This window comes from Cyprinus carpio, chromosome B4 (genome assembly GCF_018340385.1).
Source record: "Cyprinus carpio isolate SPL01 chromosome B4, ASM1834038v1, whole genome shotgun sequence".
Lineage (NCBI taxonomy): Eukaryota > Metazoa > Chordata > Actinopteri > Cypriniformes > Cyprinidae > Cyprinus > Cyprinus carpio.
This window is the reverse complement of record NC_056600.1, coordinates 7,645,481-7,671,141: the sequence shown is the minus strand read 5'-3', so window position 1 is coordinate 7,671,141 and position 25,661 is coordinate 7,645,481. Positions and strand designations below refer to the sequence as shown.

Sequence of the window (25,661 nt, the reverse complement as noted above, 5' to 3'; positions counted from 1 at the left end):
GTATTCTATCTCCGCCAGCTCTCAACTTTTCGGTACGCGTTGGTGTAAAAGGGCTGCTTTGAAGCAGTCCTGACAGCAGATCATACGCGCAAGCTCATTCAGTAAGTTTGCGCAGCACAACATCATCGACTCACCCCAGCGTTGTCATGGTGACGATGGTGTACCAGAACGCCGCCGGAATGCTGGTGAACTTGGTGGCAGTGGAGCCCTTCTCTGCGTAGAACATGACGGTGGCGAAGATGATGATGGCCATGGTGAGAGAGAAGAGCAGGAAGCCCAGCTCGGACGCACAGCTCTTGAGCGTGTACCCCAGGATGCGCAGTCCCGCGGAGTGCCGCGAAAATTTGAAAATCCGAAAGACCCTGAAGACCCTGAGGGTGACGAAGGCCCCGCTCACGTCCTCGTTGTCCGTCATGACCAGGCCGATGTAGTAAGGCATGATGGCCACCACGTCAATGATGCTCATGACGCTTTTGACGAACTTGTACCTGCTGGGCGCGGCGATCAGACGCAGCAGGTACTCGACGGTGAAGATCATGACGCATGCCGTATCCAAACAGAAGAACGCAAGGGCGTAGCGCTCACCGCACGAGACCTCCTTCGCCCGGTTTGGCCCGCTGCCGCACGGGACCGTCTCCACCACGTTGGCCATAACGGAGACGGCGATGAAAAAGCCCGTGACGTAATAAAACACCAGCGCCATGGTGCTGGTGTGCGGGTTCTCAAACGCGCGCCACATGGTCTCGCGGAACGACATATCCGGCAGCACCATATCTTTGTTGTTGTCGTTCTCCTCATCGTCTTGAATCCTCTCCGCGTTTTCCCTCCTGCGATCCTTGTACTCCTCATAACAGCAGTCCCCTATTATCTCAGGAATGATGCCGAAGAAGGCCAGCTCCTCGTCATAGGCGGAGATGCACTCGTGGCGAGGGTAGTGCAGCTTCCCGGTTCGGTAGAAGTTGAGAATGTGCCTAAAAATGTCCGGGTCGCGGTCGAAAAAGTACTCGTTGGTCTCCTCGTGGAAGAAGAAGTCGCGCTCTGTGCTTCCCAATAAGGTGTCGGGATACCTCTCCAAAGTATTCAGCCAAGTTTGAAACCTAGTGCCGCTGACGTTCAAGATGATCAGACCGTCCTGACCTCGCCTTTTGTCCCGTGGAGGCGGCGGCATCGGGGCGCTCGCCACAGGCATCCATCCTATGGCCGCGGCGCGCGCGAACGGTAGCCACGCGGCGACTCCGGCTGCCATGCTGACCTAATGTGCGCGACCTGGTGCGACTGAAGCAGGTTTTGCGCTCACAAATCCGCCGCGTGCAGAAAGGACATCTGGAGAGACACAAAGCGCAATCACTTGATTTTCAAACTTCAATGAAGGCTATTACTCAAGTGCAGGAGTCATGTTATTTATCAAGATCAAAGCATTCGAATGGCAAAGAGGAATTACAGTGAGCGTAGAAATGAATGGTGATGTATGTAGTATGCATGCGTAAAAAAGGCTTTTCGGTCAAACACAAATGGCTAAGGATGCACCGCATCGATTTTTTTTTTTTTTTTTTTTTTTTTACAGTATATCTTATTGCTCAAGAGCAAGGGAAACAACTTACCTCCTCATAAATGGATTTTGATGCAAAAGTGCAGGTTTTTACACACAGTTCAACAGTTATAGTCCACTTTGAATAGCTGTTCCGCCGTTACGCACAAATAGGTATCCGAAACGCGCACTCGGAGGATTTCTAGAGCAAATGCAACAAGTTTAGAAGTCAGGTAGAGGATTCACGTTGTCCAAGGGCATCCTTTTTTATCGTCCACAGCTTCTGTGTTGGATACTGACCCTCTTGGAGAAACCTGCCACAGTGGTCGTTTCATAGGAAGAGAAGACCACCCTGGCGAGAGCGCGTTCGGTGTTTCAAAAGCAGAAAATGCCACTTTCCTTCCAGCTACTTTTAAATGTAATCCAATTGACACGAGAGCTGTTTCGCAAGGTCTGCATGCGACCCAAGCAAAAAGTGAAACCGCAACAAATGATTCGCTGGAAGTTGCTTCCTCCGCTACCGACGAAGATCTGTGAGTCTGTGAGTTGCTTCTGCTCACGGCGCATTGGAGGCGTGTCACGTGCTACGGGCATCGGTTAACACATATGAATGTAACAAGCCTGTGTGAATGGTACATAGCCTACCTTAGGAAGTGTTACGGTAAAATGTTTATTTGCAAAATTTTGTTCTGTTGTAGCTAAATGAAACGAACGTCCTATATTGCGCACTGTGCAAAGTTATGCAGTGGCATTATCTGAATTATTATTAATCGAAGTCTGGCAGGAATTCAGTGAAGTGCTGAACCCTGAGCTGAGAGACTGAAAGGAAAGCTTTGCGGGTATTTTCGCGTCTCAGGTTATCGATTCACACATTCAGCACTGATAGATGTGCAGGGGTGGAAGCCGCTAGATGGAGACAGTTTTCAGAGGTGAAGGAAGATCAGACCTGTAAGAGCGAATGCATTCGAGTCATGTGAAGGTCTCTTGCTGTAACAAACACAATCAGCAAGCTCCAAATGCGATTATCTGTGTTGAAACTCTCTATACATGGGTCAATGACAAATAAGGATGGATGAAAAAAAAAAAATGCTGCACATAGAAATGTTTTTTTTTTTTTTTTTACGTCAGTTGCACACACACACACACACACACACACACACACAAACACACACACACACACACACACACACACACACACACACACACACAAATAGGCTATAGCATTGACAGTTATGTCAGGAACTGCGTCTTCTGCGCGGCTTCTGACAAAATCGACTTCGTCAAAAAATGAGAATCGAGTTGACCAAAACAGCTGCGGCAGCTCAAAGCGCCATGCGTGTTTGTGTGCGCGTCGCCGTGATGAATTTCCTGGCGCAGGGCCTCCCTCTTCTCTATTGCCGTCCAAATTAGTCACACAGACGTATCACAGATTAAATGTTGGGAGAGAGAAAAAGAGAGTTTTTGATCTCAAAGGCTTGCTGGGTTTTTCTCTTCAGCACCACGGACAGCGACCAGCCACAGTTGCACTGCCACGTTTATTGATTATTGTCAACGCGATTCAAGTGCTTATAGCCGATTTCCATTATGTTTGATATGTATTTTTTCTCTCTCTCTTCCCCTTTATTACACTGCTTTAAATGCAGAACTGTATCGATATTCGCCACCTTCTATACGATTTTCTGCAATTCAGCTCAAATGCATTCACAGAATGTACATTCTATTCAAACTTTATTTTTCGTTTGTAGCCTACTAGAAATTAAGATTGGTAGGCAAATTGAACTTTGAAAATCCACTCATTCAAAATAATTGTAGTACTTGCATACTGATTTGAGATTGGTCTTCTTTCTCATTTTTCTAATCAATTTGACACTTCCCAAGAATGCTGTGAACTTTGGTGTAGCATGGGGGATAAAATAAATACAATAAATAAAACAAATAAATGCACAAATCCGATGTTTCTTTTTGTAAGAACATTTAAATGTTATAAATAATTTTATGAGAAAAAAGTATTTTATTAACAACACTGAATATCAAAAACATATATAAATAATTAAACAAACAAACAAATAAAATTATAGTGTATTCAAGTTTAACCATTTAACCATTTATGGTTCATAATTAAAATTGTACAACCTTCTGAGGCTGACAAGCAACCTTTTCACTCACTATCAAAATGGCTGTGAAGCAGCATTTCAATTACACAGCAAAGCTTGCAAGGCCACAAAAGAAAAGTTCTGTTTCCATTAAGGAAAAGCAAATCTACTTTAGGAATGTCACGGGCAACCCACACTCGCCTTCACACAAAACCATACCATGCTATACTTAATTCTTTTTCAAAGCTAACAGGATTCCCTCATTTGAGCATTTTGTACCATGACCACGCACTATGTTATAAACAGAATGAACCAGAATAGAAGTGTTCAGCACCATCGTAGTCAATTTATTGACTTTTGTTCAGAGCATTTCCCTGCCTTGGGCTGTTAGAGAAATGGCGCCAAAATATGACAGGCGCTGGTGTCACCATGGTTACCAGTTACGTCTATTTCAGTCCCGTGAGCTAAATCTGACAGCGTTGATGCACCTATTTGCACGCTGCTCTAGAGACTGTGCACCCCTACAGTTCATCACCTTAGCATGATAAAACTCACACCTCAGTCAAAATTTAGTACTTCTAACTTTACCCCTGGGATAATACTCTCAAACTGCGATGGACCTTTGAGCTCTGCATCGTCTGGTTTAAGTGCCAGACCACAGCAGAAACCCCTATAAATTTACAGAAGATGAAAAGGAACATCTTTATTCAAACTCTTTTCGCTGGAAGTCAAACCACAGAGACACGTTCATTAGAAATGATCCTCATCATTGGAGACTGGACTAGGAGGATATCAAAAGGGCTGTTTCAGCATGCATGGGAGTTGGATACGACTTTAACTGACTGACTGATCAGTGTATTTGAAATTCTGCAGGGTTGACATGAAGCATTTCACCATTTATTATGTTCAACTTCTCTCTCAGGCCAAACATTATTTTGCTGGCCATGTTCAGCCTTCAGGAATGTCGTAGTAAATCAAAAATAATGATTGAAAAGTACCAGTCATGACCATTTGGACACCTGACTGAATATGTTTCTTCATTTTACAAGATAAATAAAGATTTTGACATTATTTACTAATCTATACTGATTCTCTGCTGTGGAACACAAAATATATATTTTTTAATTTTATGATTTATTTTTATTTTTTTTTTTTATTTAGTATTATATGATGTTTATTTGATGCTGATAATTTTAGTTTTTGTGTGAATGGTCCCTATGTGAACTATCCACTTACGAAAATGCTGGATATTTGCTAAAAATTAACATACTCTAAAGCCATTCAAGATTTAGATTGTTTCTTCATCAGAACAGATTTGGAGGAAGTTATTAAAGTTTTGGATTTTTTCTTATGAAGAATTTGCAGTGAATGGGTGCCGTCAAAATAAGAGTCCAATCAGCTGATTTAAAAAAATCACAATAATCCACAATCATTATTTACTAATCTATACTGATTCTCTGCTGTGGAACACAAAATATATATTTTTATATATAGTTAATAGAGTTTTCTTTTACTTCAAACCATTGCTTCCAGCTAAAACATGAGACCTCCATCAATAATTTTGTTTTCTTCACTGAAAGAGTCATCTCATCTGAATCAGGATTGAAATATGCACAGATCAAGTACCATTTAGAATTATTATGGATTATGGACTGGTATTTTGCCCAGAAGGTACAGTCCAACTTTTTTTTTATTCATTTGTGTAATACCTACTGCATATATGTGGTGAAGGTGAGCGATCTGAAGCACTCATTATCTCTGCAGTACTCTATACAATGCTGAACATATAGCACTTACTTCACTGCCTTGGCCATTACTCATACATATAAAACGTATAGGAGCGATATACACCCCTTACTTGTAATAGTAGATTAAATATGTACTAAAACTCCCACGAGTCACTCATTCAGCGTCAAAGTGAAACCAGTCCTGTATAAGAATTGTTAAAATCCAGAAAGAGAGACAGAGAGAGAAAAATAAAAAATAAAACATTCCTGAGGAAAATTATCCTTAAAAAAGAAGAGTGAGAAGAAAAAAAAACAACTCTGGCTTCTGTCTGGTTTTCCCATCAAGCTTCACGCAAACACAAGCCAAGCTGTAAGTGACACAATATCATGAACGCCACTGGTGTTTTTCAACCCCTCTGACAGGATCCATGGTAACGGTATAACCTTAATAATGTCATTTTTCATACCTGACAATGCCGCTCAGAGTGAGAAGCCACACCGGTCATTCATCACCCCACGTGGACTGGACCGAGGGCCTTCTGCTGCAGCCACAAGGCTGTTGCAAATTCCAAACAAGCTTGAGATTCACACAAACAACTCGTGATGCATTCTAGAGGCTCCCTGCATGATTAAAACAGCGTTTATGAATATTAATGCAGAATCAGTATGAAATATTCATATTATCAGTATCTGTTAGACATGGCGGTTCATGTTAACACGCTAAAGTGAGCTCATCGATTTCTGAATAAACAGATTTGGCAATGAATATGTTCTACTAAAATATACAAAAGGTGAACATGATATTTTCAGGAAAGCTCCCTGTTCAACTGAACTGAGGTCAGCTGCGACACTACATCCACTGTGTTCTGGGAATTGCTGGAAATCTGGAAAACAGGATTAAGATCTGATCCGTGAACAGAATAGGTGCCCAAGACAGAGACTCCTAAGAGACCGAAGTGGACAGGTTTTGCAGCAGTGTGTTACAATGCATAAGAATGATTTCAATAGCCGCACAGTTTCTGTTTCTCCAGGTTGGAGAATGACATCGAGATCAGCGTTTCCTAAATGCAGTTATCCTTTCAAATGATAAAAGTGAGGTTTGGGAACTCTCAGAGGACCTTGTTTTGCTTTATTTTCCTTTGGTTTTCTCTGTGCTTTTACTTGATAGCCCGGAGTCAGAATGATGAGCTACAGCCCAATTTAGGAGTCTTCTCCTGGGCAAACGATAGGGCCTAAGTAGTCTTCAAACAGGTCCTGGAGGCATTCATTAAAGTCCACACCGCCAAACCTAGCAGGAAACAAAGAAAAGCCCAGTTGAACATCTCTCTTACCCATTTGCAGCTTTCGTTGATCTGTATAATTAGATCTTTGTGGGGGTTTTTGCTCTGTTTCTCTGATGAATAAATATTTTGTCGGCACATATTTAAAGGTGTAGAGAAAAACATGGAGATAACCCAATGTAGAAGCAGCAGAAATATTGTGAATAATTCATGCAGGTTTCAAGAGAATGGAGTCGGCACTGATTGGAAGGCCTACACAAGTATGACGATTGAAAATCAGAGCACATGAAAGTTCACTGGGAGGTGTATTAAAAGGTGGTTGAGATTTTAATGGGAACCACATTAGATGTGGCAGAGGAGGTCATAAAGAATACAGTGCTTGGCAGGGAACGATATGTGGGAAATGGAGAAGTAAAAGTAAGGGCTGACTCAGGTTTGGCATCCGAGTTGACGGCATGAGTGAATGAATCACTCATTTTCTTAAAACGACCGTGAGGTGGGAAAAAAGCTGAACTGAATGAACTTTTAAAGCGAATGAAGAAGGGAGTCTGAGAGAGGCCATTTTAATTGAATTATCAGGTTCATACTTAATAACTTTTGCTAATCATACTGTATGAGAACTGTTCATTAAATTTACTGAGCATCGAGAAAGGAAAAATGTTACATTTGCTCCGTTTACGGTCTCAGAGGTCTAACTTACCATGACTAACCAGAAAAATCCTGACTACTTGGTTGTGTATATCTTCCTGTCCAAGTGTGCAGTAGAAAGGAGGAAGAAAAACCTAGAATTTTACTTCTTATGGGCTTTTATGGTTGGTTAGCCAATGCAAAACACAGAAGTTCAGCGTGAGATACTTCCAGACTCTCATTCTTCACTTTCTCAGGCGGAGAAGCTGCTGCCAAGGTACATTGCCTTTTGTGAAGCTGAATAACAATTAATTTCTCATCACAACACATTATGAAAAATTGCAAACAACTGACAGATTGAGTAAATGGCGCTTTGTTCGCGTTAAAACGTGTTGGCGGCAAATCATAACTTATGTCAAAACAGCTTGAGCAATTGTAAGTCGGAGAACTCCGTAATTACCGTTCCACCCAATTTAATGCATACGCCTTCTTAAACTTCATTAAAACACAGTAAAGTGGGGGGGGGCAGTAGGAACAGAAAGGGAGGAATGAGAGAGAAAGCGCGTTAAAAAAACAAAGTAAGAATCAGAATTGTGAGACTTTTCTGAGTCAATCAAAACGCAAATTATAGTCTGGTCTTGTGCTAGCTTGATGGAAACCCAAAACAAATCATTAGCACCTGTTTTCTATCTCAACTTTGTACAGGCTGAAGACTTCCCCTGATCCATGTGATTTCATGCTAAAGGTTCCCATTAAAACCAAATAGGGTTTTTACATCCTGATGCCATTGGAGAGCCTTTTACACTTGCACAAATAACTTTTTATTCTCTATTTCTATAAAAAATTATTTACAATGGCCACAAAAAAGTATTTGAGTACTTTAGGCACAGACTAAAATGCCAATTTCATTGCATTAGATAAACTAAATGGCATCTGCAAACACAAAATCAGAGCGTTTTTCAGAACTGACTGCACTTTTTGCAACGATTTTTCATTTTAGATGACATTTTTTAGATGTATAAAGTCAGTTCACTTCTTTCACTTGAAAACTGAGCTTGTACCATCTTTTAGAAAAAAAAGTGTTGCCAGTCGTTTTGATATTATGTCACAAAGTGACATTATTGAAGCCTGTTATCACCTCAGAGCAAAGTGAATAGTGAGATATTTAAAACAAAATTTCAAATATGAAAGTCACATTGTGAGATACAGTCACAACTATGAGAGAAAAATAAGCAATTACAAGAAATTAAGTTGCAATTGTAAGTTTGAAGTCACATAATTGTGAGATATAAAATTACAGTGGGGAGAAATAAAGATGCAATTGTGAGAAACTGAAAACACGCTGACAGACAAGACAGAGCAGGTTACTTCTTGTATAAAACAAATTTTGTCATTGTGTAAGAAATTTAAACAATAAATACCATTTTGTGGCTCTTTAATGTGTTGTGACAGATCACTGTTTTGCCTCAGTTCAAGCAGCACGTGTACGGATTGTCTTTTCATATTTACTGAAAGCATGAAATAAACATGAATGAACATCAGAAGATACTGTAACTTGTTTCAACCATGGAAAGACATCAATACACACCATTTTTCAAGCTTAAGTCCACCAACGTTAATCTACTTTCCAGTCAAGATTTGTTTGTCTGACAAAATGGCGAATTCGGCGTTAATAGTCTGATCGCCAGTCAATCAAGCCCTTTGTGAATGGTCAATTGCTAGAGACAGTCATATTATGAGACAGCCAAAACCATAATAAGCCATTGTGAGAGATATATTTATATTGTGCAATAGTCAATTATGAGAAAAATCCATAATTGTGAGTTTTAAAGCCACATTGTGAGATAGTCACAAAAAAGCGATAATTGTGAGATATACCCATATTGCAAAATAAAGTCACAATTATGAAGAATAAGCCATAATTGTAAGATTTTGAGAGCTAAAATTTGGACAAATAAAGCTACAGCTGTGAAATAGTCACATTACAAAACAATCATATTGGTAGATACAAGAAACTAGAGTACTCGAAACTTATTTTTTCAGGGTACACTACTATGTTCTCTTTTGTAGTGTCTAGACTGAGATTCAGTGGAAGTGTGTGTACAGAACAAAGGTGGTGGGTTGAGTGTGTATGTGAGCCAGAGGAGAGACATTCATATTCCCGACCGCATCTCCTCTCCCTCTCATTCATCAGTGGCAGGACAGATGCAGCACACAACATGCAATTACAGCCCGCATAAGAGAGGAGGATCAGTACTTCCATCAACCCTATGACCATCTGCATGACGGCCCACCTGATCGTTTACATTAGCTATCGACGAAAACACTCACGCACACACACTTGCACCGGATTTCATTGTCATTCAGAGTCGCCCGTCCCATATAAAGCTCTGTTTGTGTCTCCTTCCTTTAATCTAATAAATTTCACCTTGATGTGAGGTATGATTCAATTTATTGACCGATGCATGATGGGTACAGTATGTGTGTGTGTGTCGACCATCTGTAGCAGGGCACAGAGTTAGATCTCCATCTAAAACCTTTCAGCTTCTTTCCTCTGCTAAAGACAGCTGCATCCTAGAGCCACCCAAAATAACCTCCGTCATGCCAATCAACTCCAGAGAGCCGCTACACACACTCAAACGAAGGCTTTGGGCTCCAGAGATTCTGCTATGAGTGCCCTAATGTGCCAAAGCTTCTCTTTGTCAATGTTTGACATGTGTCCTCCTCCTCTCCTCTAGCATCTTTGAAGTTTAACTCCATGTTGTCCTCTGAAAATTCGTTTTTTTCCACCTTTTCTTGTCCATTTTCTGCCCTTATTGTTCATTCACAGTTAAAATCACATAAAAGCATCATGAGGTTGTAGGGGGATACATTAGGGATAATTTGGGTAATCTTGATAATGTGCTCTGATGTGTACTTTTCTTACTATATCACGCATTTATGTTAACATTACCATATTCTAGCTGGATTTTCATGATGATTGCAGAACTCGTGATTTGAAGGTGCTTATGTCACTAAGAAGGAACACTAGGAAAATGTAGGAACACTAAGAAAATGTTCATTAACAATTTCTATAAGGATAAACAAGGTTCTAAGGTTGTATTACTATAAATATATCACTAAAAATGTTTAATCTGATGATTCATGTGATTCAAAAAAAAGTAAAAAAATATTCATTCCATGCAACTTTTTTTAATCATTATATTTTATCAATTTCCTCACTTTATCAAATGCTTCTTAGAAGGGAGACATCATATTTTGGCTATTTTGGTTAAATAAAAAGAAAATGCATATCTACACCATGTTTGAAGTTCTTCAAACATTGTTTAAGCACTTGTCACTTTGATGCTTATGCAAATGTATTCAAAAATGAAAGGAAGGAAGGATTGACTTTTAAAATACCTTTCTTACTACTATGACAACAGGAAGGAAGAAATAAATAAAAAATGACATTTATTAGATACATTTTACATCAATTAGCAATATTATCAATCATTATACATACGCTGTAACTATATTCTGTAACCACTTCAAAGAAAGAAAGAAAGAAAGATGAACAGAGGAAAAGACAGGTCATACTCTGTTTAATATGGCCCTGTGGTATCATCACCTGTCATGACCAGGCAGACAAACATGATTGGTCCAAGGTGAGGTGGGCAGAGGCGGGACACGAGGGAAGAGATCAGCCCACCCGCTGATACTTCCGGCCTCCGCGGTCACCAACACCATCTGTTTATAGCCTCACAAAAACACACACACACACACCTGATGATAGAGTCATGCTTCCAAAAGGATGACGAAACCTACATCTATATTCATTTATTTCTCTAAAACGGAAAAGACTTAAGAAGTCACTGTATCACTTTAAAAAAGTCTTTCTACTTTAACATTTCATGTTTAATCCAGTGTTTTACTTTCAGCATCTAGGTAATTATTTATGAAATTTACTAGCATTTACTAGATGAGTGAAAACTGGTTTAAAGTAAATCCTACACCACTTTTCTATTAATTGTATACCAACTTGCCTATGATTTACACAACTAGGACAACCTGATCTAACATCCTTTACTTTATCCTTAATTATTTCTTTATTGACTCAATACCACTCAGAGGTCTGTAAAATACATAGCCAATTAAATCATCTTCATTATAATTTATGATCACTTTCCATACACACAGCCAATGAACTCATAATATAAATACACAATTACAGTTTGAAACTGCTTTAGCAACAAACATACCAAATGATGCTCTAGCCACATTGAAAGATGACTATAAATATATGATTTAAACACTAAATGCACCACAATCTCCAGCTTTTTTAGCATCTCATTTGCATAGAGCTGAGCATTTCTCAACTTTCATCTTTTTTCCAAAGTTGAGCAATTCCGACATCAGTGGCGCAGAAATTGCACACTTCAACAATAATTTGTCTCCGGCTGAAATGAAGTGCTCAGCAGAAGCATTGCGTTCTGAAGTGACAGGTATGGTTTGCAGGCACATGTGTATGTATGAGTGTGTGGGAGTGTTCCAATAACGCTGAGGTTCACATATGCTGCTGTCCTGGTGAAGCATATGGCGTGTGTCCCTGGTGCTGGTAGGGAATCCTGTATCTATGTCATAGCTGGCACCCGGGCACAGGGAGTGGAAGATTAGACCAGGCTACCGTAAAGACAGGTGTGTGTTTGTGAGCGTCATCTTCTTTAGTTATACATGTAAGGGCTAAAAGTTCTCAAAAAAAAAAAAAAAAAAGAAGTAAAACCTCATAACTAATGCATGTGGAAGATGATGACTAATAAAAAATCATTTACACTGTAAAAGGTTGTAAACAAAACAGATTACTGAGGTACGTTTTTCAAGAATAACACCATTTTAGTCTTTTTAGTTCACATTTAACTTAAGTTGCTTGCTGTTTACTAACACTTTCTGAGTGAAAATAGCTTAAAAGGAACAGCTACCCCACTTTTTCTCAGTGTACTATCTTAACATCTAAAAAATAAAAAAAGTAGTTATAATTGGTCCAATTTAAGGTTGTATATTGCTTCCATTACAAAACATAACTATACAAATAAAGAATCTTCAAGTAAAAAATACAAATAAATAGCCTGGCTACTCCTCATGATGGAGTATTGAGGTTTTGAGGGGTTTTTCTGTGGTCACATGATCAGCCTAATAATCTTCACTAACACTGCCTTCAAGCCACACTGGAACGACTGTTTACGAGATGAGTGCACATGAACACAACCACAATGTTGTAAACACTTGAGGAAAAAATAGTTCTTGCAATAAAATGCTGCTCATTTAACCAGTTTATGAGGTTGCAGGCTTGAACAACAAACTACATTTCTCATCATTCTCTGAGACTCTGGGTAAAATACAGACAAAACATCAATTCTACACCAAGGCTTTGCTGTTCATTTTGTTCAAATAAGTAAAATTAGTTTTTACTTATTTGTTTAAGTGTAAAAATTACTCTTTGCAGCTTAAAGTTTGTTTAGTCAGACTAGAGAATTTCATTCTCGCTGTTGCCGCCCTACTGTATATCTCCAAAATAATCATTATTGTAAAATGCACATAAGAACGATGAAGCATACTCAGTTTAAAACAACTTACAAGTTATATTTTAGGAACACATAACTCAATGCAAATTATTTGAAGAAGTGTGTCACTCAATAGTGCTCTGGTCTACTTGCAGGAAAGAAAGGCATAACTTCCAAAGCTCCCAAGTGCTGCATTATTGCACAATGCCCAACTCAGCCTCTGCAGATCTCTTCTCCATACTTCTACTGCACAGCCTGACAGACCTTTATGTAGGACACTAAGCTATACTGCAGGGCTTAAACCAAATCAAAGTCTCAGGTGGCCCCTTTAATGCTGGCTAATATTACTACTGTGCATAACCATCATGGATTTTATACTATCCAAAAAGAAGTAAATCTTTTTCAAATTTCAGCCGTTTCAACTACAGTAGATAGTAAAATAAAAACTCAGTGGAAATGGGCTGAAATCTCCTGCTTCTCAGATTGTTCTTCTGAATTGTCCTTGTAATCTCACAAGGATGTTTTCTGACCAATCAATTCCACTAGAAGGGATTTTTTAGGCCATTAAATCAAATTATTATATTAGCCTGTTTCCACCATGAAATGAAAAAAATAAAGTTGAAAGGACTTTTCAACTCATGATTTGGACATTGTTTCTCAAAAAATGAGAAAAAAAGTCAGAATTGCGAAATATAATTTCTTAATTCTGACTTTTTCTCTGAATTCTGAGTTTACGTTTTACCAATTTTTTTTTCTACCATGAAGTAAAAAAAAAAAAAAAAAACACAACAACTGCAATTTCGGTTTTTTTTTTTGCTTTTTTTTTTTGTTTTTTGTTTTATTATTTTTATAATAATAAAATATAAAATAAGAGAAGTGCAAAAAGTCCAAACTGGTTAAACTCAGAGAACAATTGTGAGATAAAAAAATTGCAATTACCTTTTTTATTTTTATACTCTGTGGCAGAAACGGCTTCCATAAATTACTTTTGCTTTGTAGCAATAATGCACAGAAATGACCTAAGTGCTCAAAAAAAGTAGCTTTCAGTTTAATTTTCTCTATAGTATCTTGCCCAACATTGTTTATTTTATAATCAGATTTTAATTATTATTTTAATTATTTTAGCTATCAGAAGTGGTCCATTTACACCAAGGACAATAACTATAATGATAACTGAAGTTTTTAAAAAAATTGCTCCAGTTCTATTAGAATTTAGAAGTCCACACTACTTCTATAGCTATATCGTTGGGAATCCCTTTTTTTAAAAAAATTGCTCCAGTTCTTTTGGAATCCCTTTCAGAATTCTTATTTTTCACTTAGAGCCAATTAGAATCCACTTGACTTGAAAGAGCTTGACAATTTAAAGCTATAGACTGCATTGTGTGATTATAATAAACAGAACATATTGTATATTGGCAGGGACGCTAATACAGTTATCGCTGCAGTTATCATTGGTGTGAACAGACCTTTATTTCAATTAATTTCTTTTCATTTTATTTCTCCATAAAAATTGTAGGAGAACCTAATAACTGATTCTCCTGAGCTTTGAATGAGCAATACAATTTTCCTCCAGGTTTGATTCACAGCCTGGGATACAGAAATGTAGAAAAATACAAAGAGGGCACACAAATGTATTGGACACTAACGTAGTACTCACCAGTGTAGAAACAGGGGTCATTGTCTGTGCATCAAGTGCCCCAGAGTGATACACACACTGAAGTGCATTGTGTGTGTGTGTATGTGTGAGACGTGTGTTTGGCAGAGAGGGTAATTGCATTGACAACAGCCAAGCTCTGTCTGGCCCTTATCTCTCACTGTCTGCATAACGTGTGGAGTGTGTCACTCTCTATCATCATACTCAAGCTCCTTACACACACACACACACCAATCTCTCCCTTCATCACCAGCTTAAAGCTAGCGTTAAGCTACAGCATACCGTTAACCAACAAGTGACAAAATGCCTCTCTCTCTCTTCCATTGTATAAACCCATATCTGTCTGGTATGTAATCTTTCCATTTCTCTTACATCATCAGAGAGCCCCCGCCTTCACCATAAATAACTTCAAAAACAGGAAGTCTCGTTAGCCGGTCTATCACTTCAGATATATTTCCCCCCGATTTTATGCTCATCACTCCGCCACTCATCTCCTGTCATTCGCAACCGCAGCTAACCGTGCTGCCATAATGACGGACACTTAATACAAACTAGCATGGTAGCTGTGTGAATAAGACTGGAAGGAGGTGATGAAACTAGCTACCCAATCCACCCATCAATCCCTCTATCTACCCAATTCACCTATCTACCCAATCCATCTATCTACCCATCAATCCATTTTTTTACCCAATCCACACATCTACCTATCGATCCATCTATCTACCCATTTAACCATCCTTCCATCATGTATCTGCCCTTCTATCTACCCATCAATCCACCAATCATTATCTATCTACCAATAAATCCATCCAACTGCCCATTTATCTTTTTATCTACACATCTATCCCTCCATCTCACTACCCATCCAGCCATACATCAATCTATCTATCCATCATATCTCTACCCACCAATAATCTCTCTATCACTATCCATCCAACCACACACACACCTATCAACTTATAAATCCATCCATCATCCGATCTATTCCTCCATCTCACTTCCCATCAATCAGTCCATCATCTACCTATATCTACATAATCCATCTATCTACCAATCTATCAATCAATCTACCGATCTATCAATCCATTATGTCTTGCACTTCCTGTTGTCTTTGTATGTCTTCATGACTAGTTGTGCAGCAGAATAAAACTCCACTAGGAGCAAGATATTCCCTTTGTCATCAGTTGACATCGTGCCTTAAGACTCCTCGTGGTCCCAGAAGCAGTACTGTTGTGATCATTACTGAATGCTTTTAAATTTAGTCTGTATGAGACACAGACCTCAGAGGAAGCTCTGGGTCCTCCGGCAGAGCTACTATTCTTGTAAAGAGACCCTGGGCAACCCTGGGGGGCTCTTGCCTCGGCACAGAGGAAACGAAAGAGCGTGCGAGTCCACATATCTGAACGGACAGAATGCATGTCTTTACAAAAGGTACAGAAAAAAAAAGAGATTGGAACTGGGAAACGGGATTTGAGATGATGGAATGCAAGTGGGGAGGAAAATATTAAAGTAAGAATGGTCGGTCCAAAATAAGCTAAGGCAAGCACAAGAAAAGAAAAGGATTCAATCTCAGAATGTGTCATATAATAGAGGTCTTGTTGCATTGAAACTGAAACCTGACCACTCTCATCCTCTTCTGTTTAAACTCAATCCCTCGCTTTGCCTCGCACACGTCCTGCACTGCCACTGCTATCAAGTGTTTCCAGGAAGCGATTAGTTTCGATCCACTGAGATATCTGGAACGATGCAACGGCATGGCAACAAAGGGAAACTTTATTCAGCGCAGCTCAGGATGAGTTATATCCATCTCTTTTGTCAAAAAGAGCAGACCGTGCTTTCATTCCATGCTGCTCGTGATGTCTATCTCCAGAAAGAAAAAGAAACGGGGCAGCTATTGCTACAAATATGATTATTTTCTTTTTCAGGGTTTATGCTGACAAATGTTTTGAAGTATTCAGCTTAATATTGCATCCTCCATTTCGTCTAGATGCAAAAATAGAAAGAATTTAGGTGAAGCCAGCAGAACATTTGTTCTGAAAATTGTGGGATATTTGTTTGGTTACTGTGACTTGGGGAAGATCCGAGTGATTTAATCACAATGTCACATGAGACGCTTTATGCAAATATGCATTAAAAAATAAATTAAAAAAAGAACAATTGTGCACAGTTTCTTCCAAAATTCTTAATTTTCAATCAATGCAATTCAATCAAACTGAATTTTAGTGGATTGCTTGTGTTTAGTGAGTTTTGGATGTGCGTCATATGTGGCCAATGTTCAAGTTCCAATTGGCTGATTACTTTTACTTAAAGTTGCACAGAACTAGTTTAAAACCCTTGTTTTAGCACAGTATTTTACAGGTAAGTAGCTGGTTCATTAACTCTTCAGAATGCATCAGGATGGATTAACTGTTACAGTGGATTTTTGACTACCAAATGTGGTTTGAATGATTGCATTATGTTTTGGACCCCATTTACACCTGTATTTAACGTTGTCCTCTCAAAATGGATAATAATAGGTGTAAACAAGGTCTGATGGAATTAAAGACGGCTGGTGACAAACCTCTCCAAAAGCCCCGCACCTGTCCAAGTCAATAAGATGTATTGTGGGACTGTTGATTAATTGGAAAGTGGATGGGCACGTCAGGACACCTGGCTGACTTGATGGGGTTGAGATGATGTGCATGCTGATTCTGAGAGGCAGTTTTATGAGCGGACCAGGTACTGCAGACTCTGCAGTGAATTATTAGCCTATTCTCTCATTTTATATTCATCCTTCCCTTTCTCTCGCTCTCTCTATCTCTGTTAGAGTTCTTTGTCAGTCTCTATGAGTGGCAGGAGTCTTTATCTCACCCCTAGGGCCGTGTGACAGACAGAGTTTTGTTTCTGAGAGCGAACAAACATCATAATCTTCCTCCCACATGTCGAACAATCCTTTTACATAAAAACCTCCGGAAAATCAAAAACTATAGGCCATCAAAGTAACAATGCCGGCAGAAATAAACATGCCAGTTCCTCGGGACAAAGTGTCTGAGAACTCTCTTTTTCCACTCATTGCACTGTATGTATGTATCAGATTCTGTAACTCTCAGCACATAACAAATCAGAAATGTATCATACATCTAATCTTTAAAATTTTAAAAGTTCAAATCAACACAATCCTGAAGAGTCTAAGCCGGACTTTCAGACTTTTTTTCACTCCCAACTCTCAGCACATAATGTTGTTTACAAGGCCAAACAAATGACAAATGTATCAGTCGAAAATCTAACCTTAAAAATTCTAATTAACACAAACCTGAAGTCTCTGTATCTAAGGCAGAATTTTATTTGCTTGATGATATCTGGCATATATTGAATCTAAACAGCCAAAACAAACAAGTCTGGCTTGACTTGTACTATTTGTGATCAGTTCGATTAATTAATAAGTGTCTCATGTAATTAATTTGAGTAAATGCAAGAAAAACTCTGTAGGGATAACCATACGACCCACTAGATAGGCATTGACTGGGGTTGTTTACTAGTGCAATCCATTTTGGGCAGCTCTAAAGAAACTCAATTATGTATTAAGTGAAATGTAAGCAGACAGGAAAATTGTTGAATGCTTGTATTTGTGCATTAGGCCTCGCAGGATAATGTCATCCAGTCAAACTTCACTAAAATGCTTGTCTAGAATAACTTAAGCCCTGAAAACAACCGTCTTCCAATAGCTAATAAGTGTTTAGAGCATTTATAATAATGGCAGATGCTTTATATATTGGCTTTTCCATTAGAGTCATTATTTATTCATGGGAGTAATCTCAGTGTGAATGGTCGTGCCACCATTTTCCCTTTCTCAAATGAGCCTCATAAAACATCATGCCAACACCTGTTCCTAAAACACTAAAACCCGCCCCACATTTCGGAAACTCATCAATCCCTGAATTCCAGGACCCTCCCACAACACTGTTCCTTGAGAAAGGGGCATGTGTTGATACATGTGTATTTGTCCCTTGAGTCAGACAAAAGAAACATTTGAGATTTATAGCAAGGAGGTGTTTAGAAACCCAGGCGTCCAGGGAGCAGTGAAACCCTCAGGTGAAATGATACTGATTGTGAGCTGTGACATCATCAGTAGATAACCATACTTTCCATAAACACAAGAGCTTGTGCATGACACAGTGTAATCCAGACACTTTCCACCAACAATTAAATGATTTACAGTAGTAACATATATTTTGCATTTTTAATGGAATTGTAGTATTGATAGTATCTGTCATTCTGAGGTACAGCTTCAACATTTCTAGTGCAGACAGCCTCAAGACATTGGCTCCTTCCAGTGCAAACACAGACAGGATTGTCGTTAATGGGGGAAAGGTGGGAAATAAAGGGATCTGAAGTGCCTAAAAGTCCCTGTAAGCAAATAAATGGTGTACACATGCATTTAAATCATTAATAGGTAAAAAACATCAGACTAAATTTTTGACAGTCCCCGTGTTTACATGCTGTCATTCATTCTGCGCTCTGATTGGCTGTGACAGCACATCAATGTTTCCGTCCTTGACACCCATCACATCACCACAACAAATCAAGTGCCAACACACTCACATACACACAAACGCTGGTCTATACACTCTTGATATTGATGTCTATTGACAGCAATCAACCTTTGACCCCACATCCCACCTCATTTCTCCAGCCCTTCTTTCTCCACTCCTCCACCGCCGTTCTTCCTGTTATCTCAGCGCTACAGACGCAGGTACAGATTGTGCATCGCTGATCAGTCACAGCCCACTTCCAGGAGGAAATACTGCCGCTCTGCACTGTGGATGCAAGTGGATTTAACCCATAACAAATGCTGTGTTCAACAGAGCCAAGTCTAAGCAGTTACTGGTGCTAATGTGATAAGGTTTGAATCTTGCTCACAACATTGGCTGTTTTAGCCGATACTTCATTAAAACCATTGTCAAGCCTGGTTATACTTATTTTCTTACAATCAAATGGCTTTTATTAACTATATTTTACAGCAACAGCTAATTTCCCCTCTCAGAATGGAGTCTGTTGCTGATATCCGCTCGTGTTCGCTGAGAAGAAATCCCTGTGAAGCATTTATTGGAGGATATAAAAGGAAATCAACATCATCTCCCTGAGGAAACATCAGTTATTGCAGTTAATTTGGAAAGATCTATCAAAGACGATTTAATTACAAAAATAGAATGATCATACACCATTAGGGTGCTTAATTGTATGACTAACAGTCCTGAATATTATAATAGGAATCAGGGATGTAACGAGGCACCCCGGGATGGTTGAAAATCGATACAAATATGTGATGATTCAAACTGGTCGAGAAGTTTAATGAATCGCGATACAGTTGTGGGTGGAAGTTTATATGAATGTATCTCTGAGAGGAACTGAGGAAAGTTTTGATGGTATTTTCTTTTTATCTTGCTTCTGTATAATGCATATCAAAGTAGTGTTCATAAGCACAGCGCTGCAGTAACCAAGGAAACGCTGTATTGCTGCTGTTCCACAAGCGCCACCTACTGGCAGAGACTAAATTAGTGTACTCATTCAGTCTGTCTGCTGATTTTGGTTCGAAAACTGAAGTCAGACCATTCTGTTTTTGCTTCAAATTTTGAAAACAAATCTAATTTAGATTAAAAACTGCTCATGCTGCATGTATGCAGCATCTTTGTTTGGATCGTGATCAAAATCCAGTGGTTGCCTCTAATTTTAAATGGACAGATTTATAGAGATAGATTAGTTTATATTAATAAATGGGTTATATTAATAAAACTGTCACAGTAGTGATTTTTTTGACTAAAAATCAATGAGGCTGAAATCATTTGAAGAAGAGAGGTTGATAAAAAAGTTCGAATCCCCGATTTGGTGGTAATATCACATACAGAGAGATTTACAAGTCATTTTTAAAAGGTCAATCATTTTTGACCAGGAACACCAAATTAAAGGATTTTCTGCACAGAGCAAGGGTTAAAGATAATAAATAGAGTTAGATGTTAACACTTAAAATTCGAATGACAGGAAGAGGACTTTACAGAAACTCAAATACAGTAAGTATACACACACAATTCACATCCACAGTAACATAAAAGAAAATTAAACAGTTTATGTCATAACGTGAAGGCTTTCTAAACATAGCATCAGCAGATGCCATTTCACAACTGACACACTGCGCACATACACACACATGAGATTGCAGACACAGATGTTCACGGGTGTGAACTCTCACATCTCTGTGCCTGAAATGTCTCCCTCCAGGTGTGACCCAGGCAGGCAACATCTGGATTCCAATAACTTCTAATTATACTCCCTATTAAGTGACCCTTCGCCACACACACACTCGCTCCGGCTCTCATCAGTAATCTCAGACAGGGAACAGGAGAGAGACTGATACAAATGCTACTTTAGTGATAACACACAATTAATAGCTTTCTAACTCAGTCATTAATCACATATCGGCCGTTGGCCAATAAACAGAAAACACACGCTCACACAAGCTGCTAATATTAGAATCGTGACAGGACGACTTTTCAAGAAGTCTGAACACACAGACGAGATAGTGAGCAGGAAGGATTGCCTATATTTATCAAGAAAAAGAGATTTGGAGGAGTTTCAACTGATTTTTTCATAACGAGTTTGAGAGAGGAAATAAATAGCCTGAACGGCCCTAAAGACAACTTTTGGCTCAAGGTTATCATGACATTGTTCCACTACAGGTGTTTGACTAAGCCTAAAACAACTTTCCTTTTACATCTTTTCACACCTAAAACACCTCAGTACATTCCAATAGGCCTGCAAAGTGGGATAAATGGGGTGTTTGGGCATTGTTGGGAATGTATATGCTCCGTCCAAGGGTCACTTAGCTAAACATATTTATATGAAATATTTACCTGTATTAAATGTTGTAGCAGTCATTAGTCGGACTAACTATGGGGGTTTTGATTCATATTTAACTAAAACGCTACTATAAATTGTACAGGATTAAATTTTTTTTTTTTTACTTTTTAACAACAAGAAGTAATTTCATTATTTTTAAAATATTAAATATCTAACTTTATAAAATATGGAAATAAATAACAATAATCATAATAATAATTAAATATTTTGGGAATTGGCAGAATTATGAAAATAGTCATTGAGATTAAATAACTGAACAACAAAAATGAATTGAATAATAATAATAATAGTTGTACAAATACTAGATACAAAATATTAAAGTAATATTTTGAAACAGTAATTAAAATTAAATAAATAACTGGGATTTAACAAAAAAAATACTGAATCAATTAATTTTGATGTTAATATTAATAGTTGTACAAATTTTAGATACAAAAGATTGAAGTTTTGACATTTTTAAAACATTTTTAAACAGTCATTTAAATTAATCAGAATTTAATGAAAACAAAATACTGAATTAATTCATTTAAATAATACTAATAATACCAATACTACTACTACTAATAATAACATACTATTTTTTATATTTCAGAAATATATATTTATAACAATACGTTAAGTAAAATTCTGCAAGTCTAATATTGTAATATCATAAATTTACCACTTAAAAGAAAGAAAGATAGAAAGAAAGAGTAGCAGTGTTTTGAGGATAGTTTAGGCCTGTTACAATAAATAATTTTTAACTTTGACATACTATTTTAGTATTTTGTTTATATTTCAAAAAATATATATTATATTGTCAAAGACGTTTTGTTTTCATTTCCAGCAGATCCAAATTATCCATATATCATATTTTTATCACTTTCCATTTAAGAACATTTCCAGCTTAAATGAAAATAGTCATCCATGTCATAACACATCAATATACATGACTGTTAAATATGTTGTGTGATGTTGCAGTATTTTCCAAATGATGAATTTTGTCAAGTAAAGAGAACTCTTACTATCATTCTGTGCTCAGTGTGCAGGGAGCAGTGAACACTGTGTAGGGACCCTGTGATTTGGAACGCAGCTCGCTCCCCATCAGGAGTGATGCCCTCAGCCTGTGGAGAGTCACGTTGCACTGTTGGAGGGCAGAGAGGTGTACGGCTGTGCTTGAGTGTGAAGGTCGCTGTGTGAGGGTGTGTTATCACTGGCATCAGAGACAGTTTCCATTACAAACAAATGCTGCATTATGGGACAGACTACATAACAGAAGGCTCCACAGACCACTGTTGTGTTACGGAAACTACAAAACCCTACGGCACTAACCATTGTTCTCGTGTCCATGACAGATTGTGATGTGTGTTTTCAGTAGTTCACTCTGACAAAAAAAAAAAAGTAAAAATACCCTTAGGTATAGATGACAGATGGCCACCACGACTGTCCAAAGAGAAAAGGAGACAGACAAAGAGATGGAGAAACAGAGGTGAAAGAAAACATTAAAACTCCATCTAACATCTGTGGCCATCACCATTCTGGAACGTGATGGGGGAAGGAAGGAATCGGTGCAGGAAATGGGCATTATATTGTGTGACAATACTGTCTGGAACTACAGGATAACAATGGCAAATCTAAAGACAAACATAGGAATGCATTTTCTTAAAGGAACAGTTCACCTAAAAAGGAAAATTTGCTGAAGATTTACTCACCTTCAGGTCATTTCTTCATCAGAACTGATTTGGAGAAATTGAGCACTGAATCTCATGCTCACCAGTGGATCCTCTGCAGTGAATGGGTGCCGTCAGAATGAGAGTTCAAACAGCTGATAAAAACATTACAATATTCCACAAGACTTAGACAAGACGGCTTTATCCATAATGTTGCTTTCTCTTGTATTTTAGCTGGAAGCAATGGTTTGAAGTTAAAAACATCTTGACGGATTTATTACAAACACGCAGGGTTTCACTTCACAAGATATTACCTGATGGACTGGAGTCATATGGTTTACTTGTGGATTATTGTGATGCTTTAAATCAGCTGTTTAAACTCTTATTCTGACGGCACCCATTCACTGCAGAGGATCCATTTGTGGATCTGTATTGATGAAGAAAAACTCATCTACAGTTTGCATGACCAGAGGGTGAGAAATTCAGCAAATTTTTAAATGTCCACTTACATCAATAAAACACTCTATAAAGGCATAATTCACTAAAAATTTGAATTACATTGTTATTTACTTATTCCACTGTTGTTCAAAGGAGATCTATGATACCTGGAGAAAGCTATCCGTCAGAATTCCCATTCATCCCAGTGGCTGTTTGGACACCAACCAGCGAAATCCCTTCATTTCAACCTAATATGACTTAGTTTCTTATGTGAAACCCTTATATATTGGATTAAAATATCTGAGATTGTGTTTTCCAAGTATTGAAACTTGATTCTTAAAGTTCCAAGCTGCAAAATGGACACAAACCACCATAAAGGTGCTCCATATGACTCATATGCTATACTTTGAGTGAAGTCGTAGCTTTCAAATCATATGTGATTTGACTAGTCCTTTAACCCAGGTATCATCTTTTAAAACTCACAAGCTCAAAGAAGAGCAGCTCATTTTATAAAAATACTTGCTATTTCGGTGGCGAGGGCTCTGGGGCTTTTTGTGAAGTGCGAGAGGAACAGTAGGAAGTAATACATATAGGTTTCTGTGATTGAATTTTGATGATGTGTTTTCTAAGATGCTTCATCCAATAGCCTGTGGGGGTAAGGGATATCCCACTCCATGAATAGTCAGTCACGGTGACAATAACACAAAGACGAGCTTCTGTCATCCACACTATTTGGCCAAATTTATGTGGACACACAAGTTTAAATTTTATGTGGACACACTGGCATTAAAAGGGAGTATGCGCACATGCTTTTGGTCATCTAGAGTATCTCAATGCAACATAAATCAGCTTTTGCATCATCAGTGAATTATCTCCATTGACCTTTAGCTTCCATCAATATCCCAGCCCTCATTGATTATTCCTTGGAAGAGAGACATATTTTGTCAGTAAATTGCTTGAGATGTCAATGTTTTAATAGTTTTTCTTGGCAATAAAGGTCAGATTATTCCATTTTGGATATGTCATGATATGAGTGTAAGACGATCAGACAATTCTAGATGTGTTTTACAAGCACATTACACATTACAAGCGGACAGTACATTTTTCTTTGCAGCTTTAGCATGATTTTCATGATAATATTATGGTGCCCTTGTTACAGTGTAATTATAAATTTAAGCACTGAGCAATATTAATTACATGCATTACTATATGATTAGGATGAAGGGTTTGGTTTAGGGTTAGTTGCATGTAATGCAATGCATCTGTTGCATAATTTATTGTTATTATTATATTTTGGATGGTTTGTTTTTTTTTTGGTAGCAATTAAAGTAAGTTTTTTTTATGTGTAAGATGGAAATTATGAAGTTGTGTTTTTTTTAAACTATTATTTTGAGAATAATGTCAAAATGCTGACAATAACAGTAGGTTGTAGCATTGAGAATAATAAATTATTTGGCAAAATGATATTTAAAATTGAAAATTATAAGTACAATTCTGAGAATCTGATATCACAAATATATTAGTACCACTTTTGGTTAGCACTTAAAATGATAAATCTCTCATTTGGTAACATTATATAGTTAATACATTACCTAACATCAATTAAAAATGAACAAGCATTTATTAACCTTGGTTAAAGTTAGTTTAAAGAAATGTTCATAGTCCACAATGCATTAATTCAACAGATACAACTTTTGATCATAAAAATGTATTGGTAAATGCTAAGATTAGTATTAAGATTAATAAATGCTGTAGAAGTGCTATTCATTGTTAGTACGTTAACCAATTACGTTAACTAGTGTTAACAAATAAAACCACATTGTTTAAAGTCATCCACTATAAAATAAAATAAAAACATCATAACAGAAGAAAGCTGCAACATTTAGAAAATAATTTCATAATGGGCCTTTTATGAGAATAAAGTATTAACCTTGATATTAAACTAATAATAGTATGATAATTAAATTAGTGCAATTCAACTAGTAATATTTTGATAGTAAAGATGATGATTTAGTAACAATGAGATTAAATTTATTTTAATAATGTCAAAATTACAAGTTAAGTTGCAGTATTGAGAATAAACGAGCAATATTTTAAGAATAAGGTCAAAAATGACTAATAAAGCAGAAGCATATACAATTTTAATTATAAGAGTAAAGTGAAGAAAGCAACATAAAACTAGAGTGAAACACTGGATGTCATATTGCTCAAAAGAGGCAATTTCCTGAACG

At 37.7% G+C, this 25,661-nt stretch overlaps 1 protein-coding gene across 1 annotated transcript in view; it reads right to left on the bottom strand.

Moving 5' to 3' along the window:
• Positions 1–2,339, bottom strand: part of LOC109075846 (potassium voltage-gated channel subfamily D member 2-like) — a 115,256-nt gene extending 112,917 nt beyond the window's left edge. The window contains exons 1-2 of the mRNA XM_042721830.1: positions 1,602–2,339; positions 135–1,323 (exon numbers count right to left, since the gene is read on the bottom strand). Of these exons, the coding sequence (XP_042577764.1) occupies positions 135–1,246 (1,112 nt within the window). The 5' untranslated portion in view covers positions 1,247–1,323; positions 1,602–2,339. The remainder of the gene's footprint in view (positions 1–134; positions 1,324–1,601) is intronic.
• Positions 2,340–25,661: the final 23,322 nt, after the last annotated feature.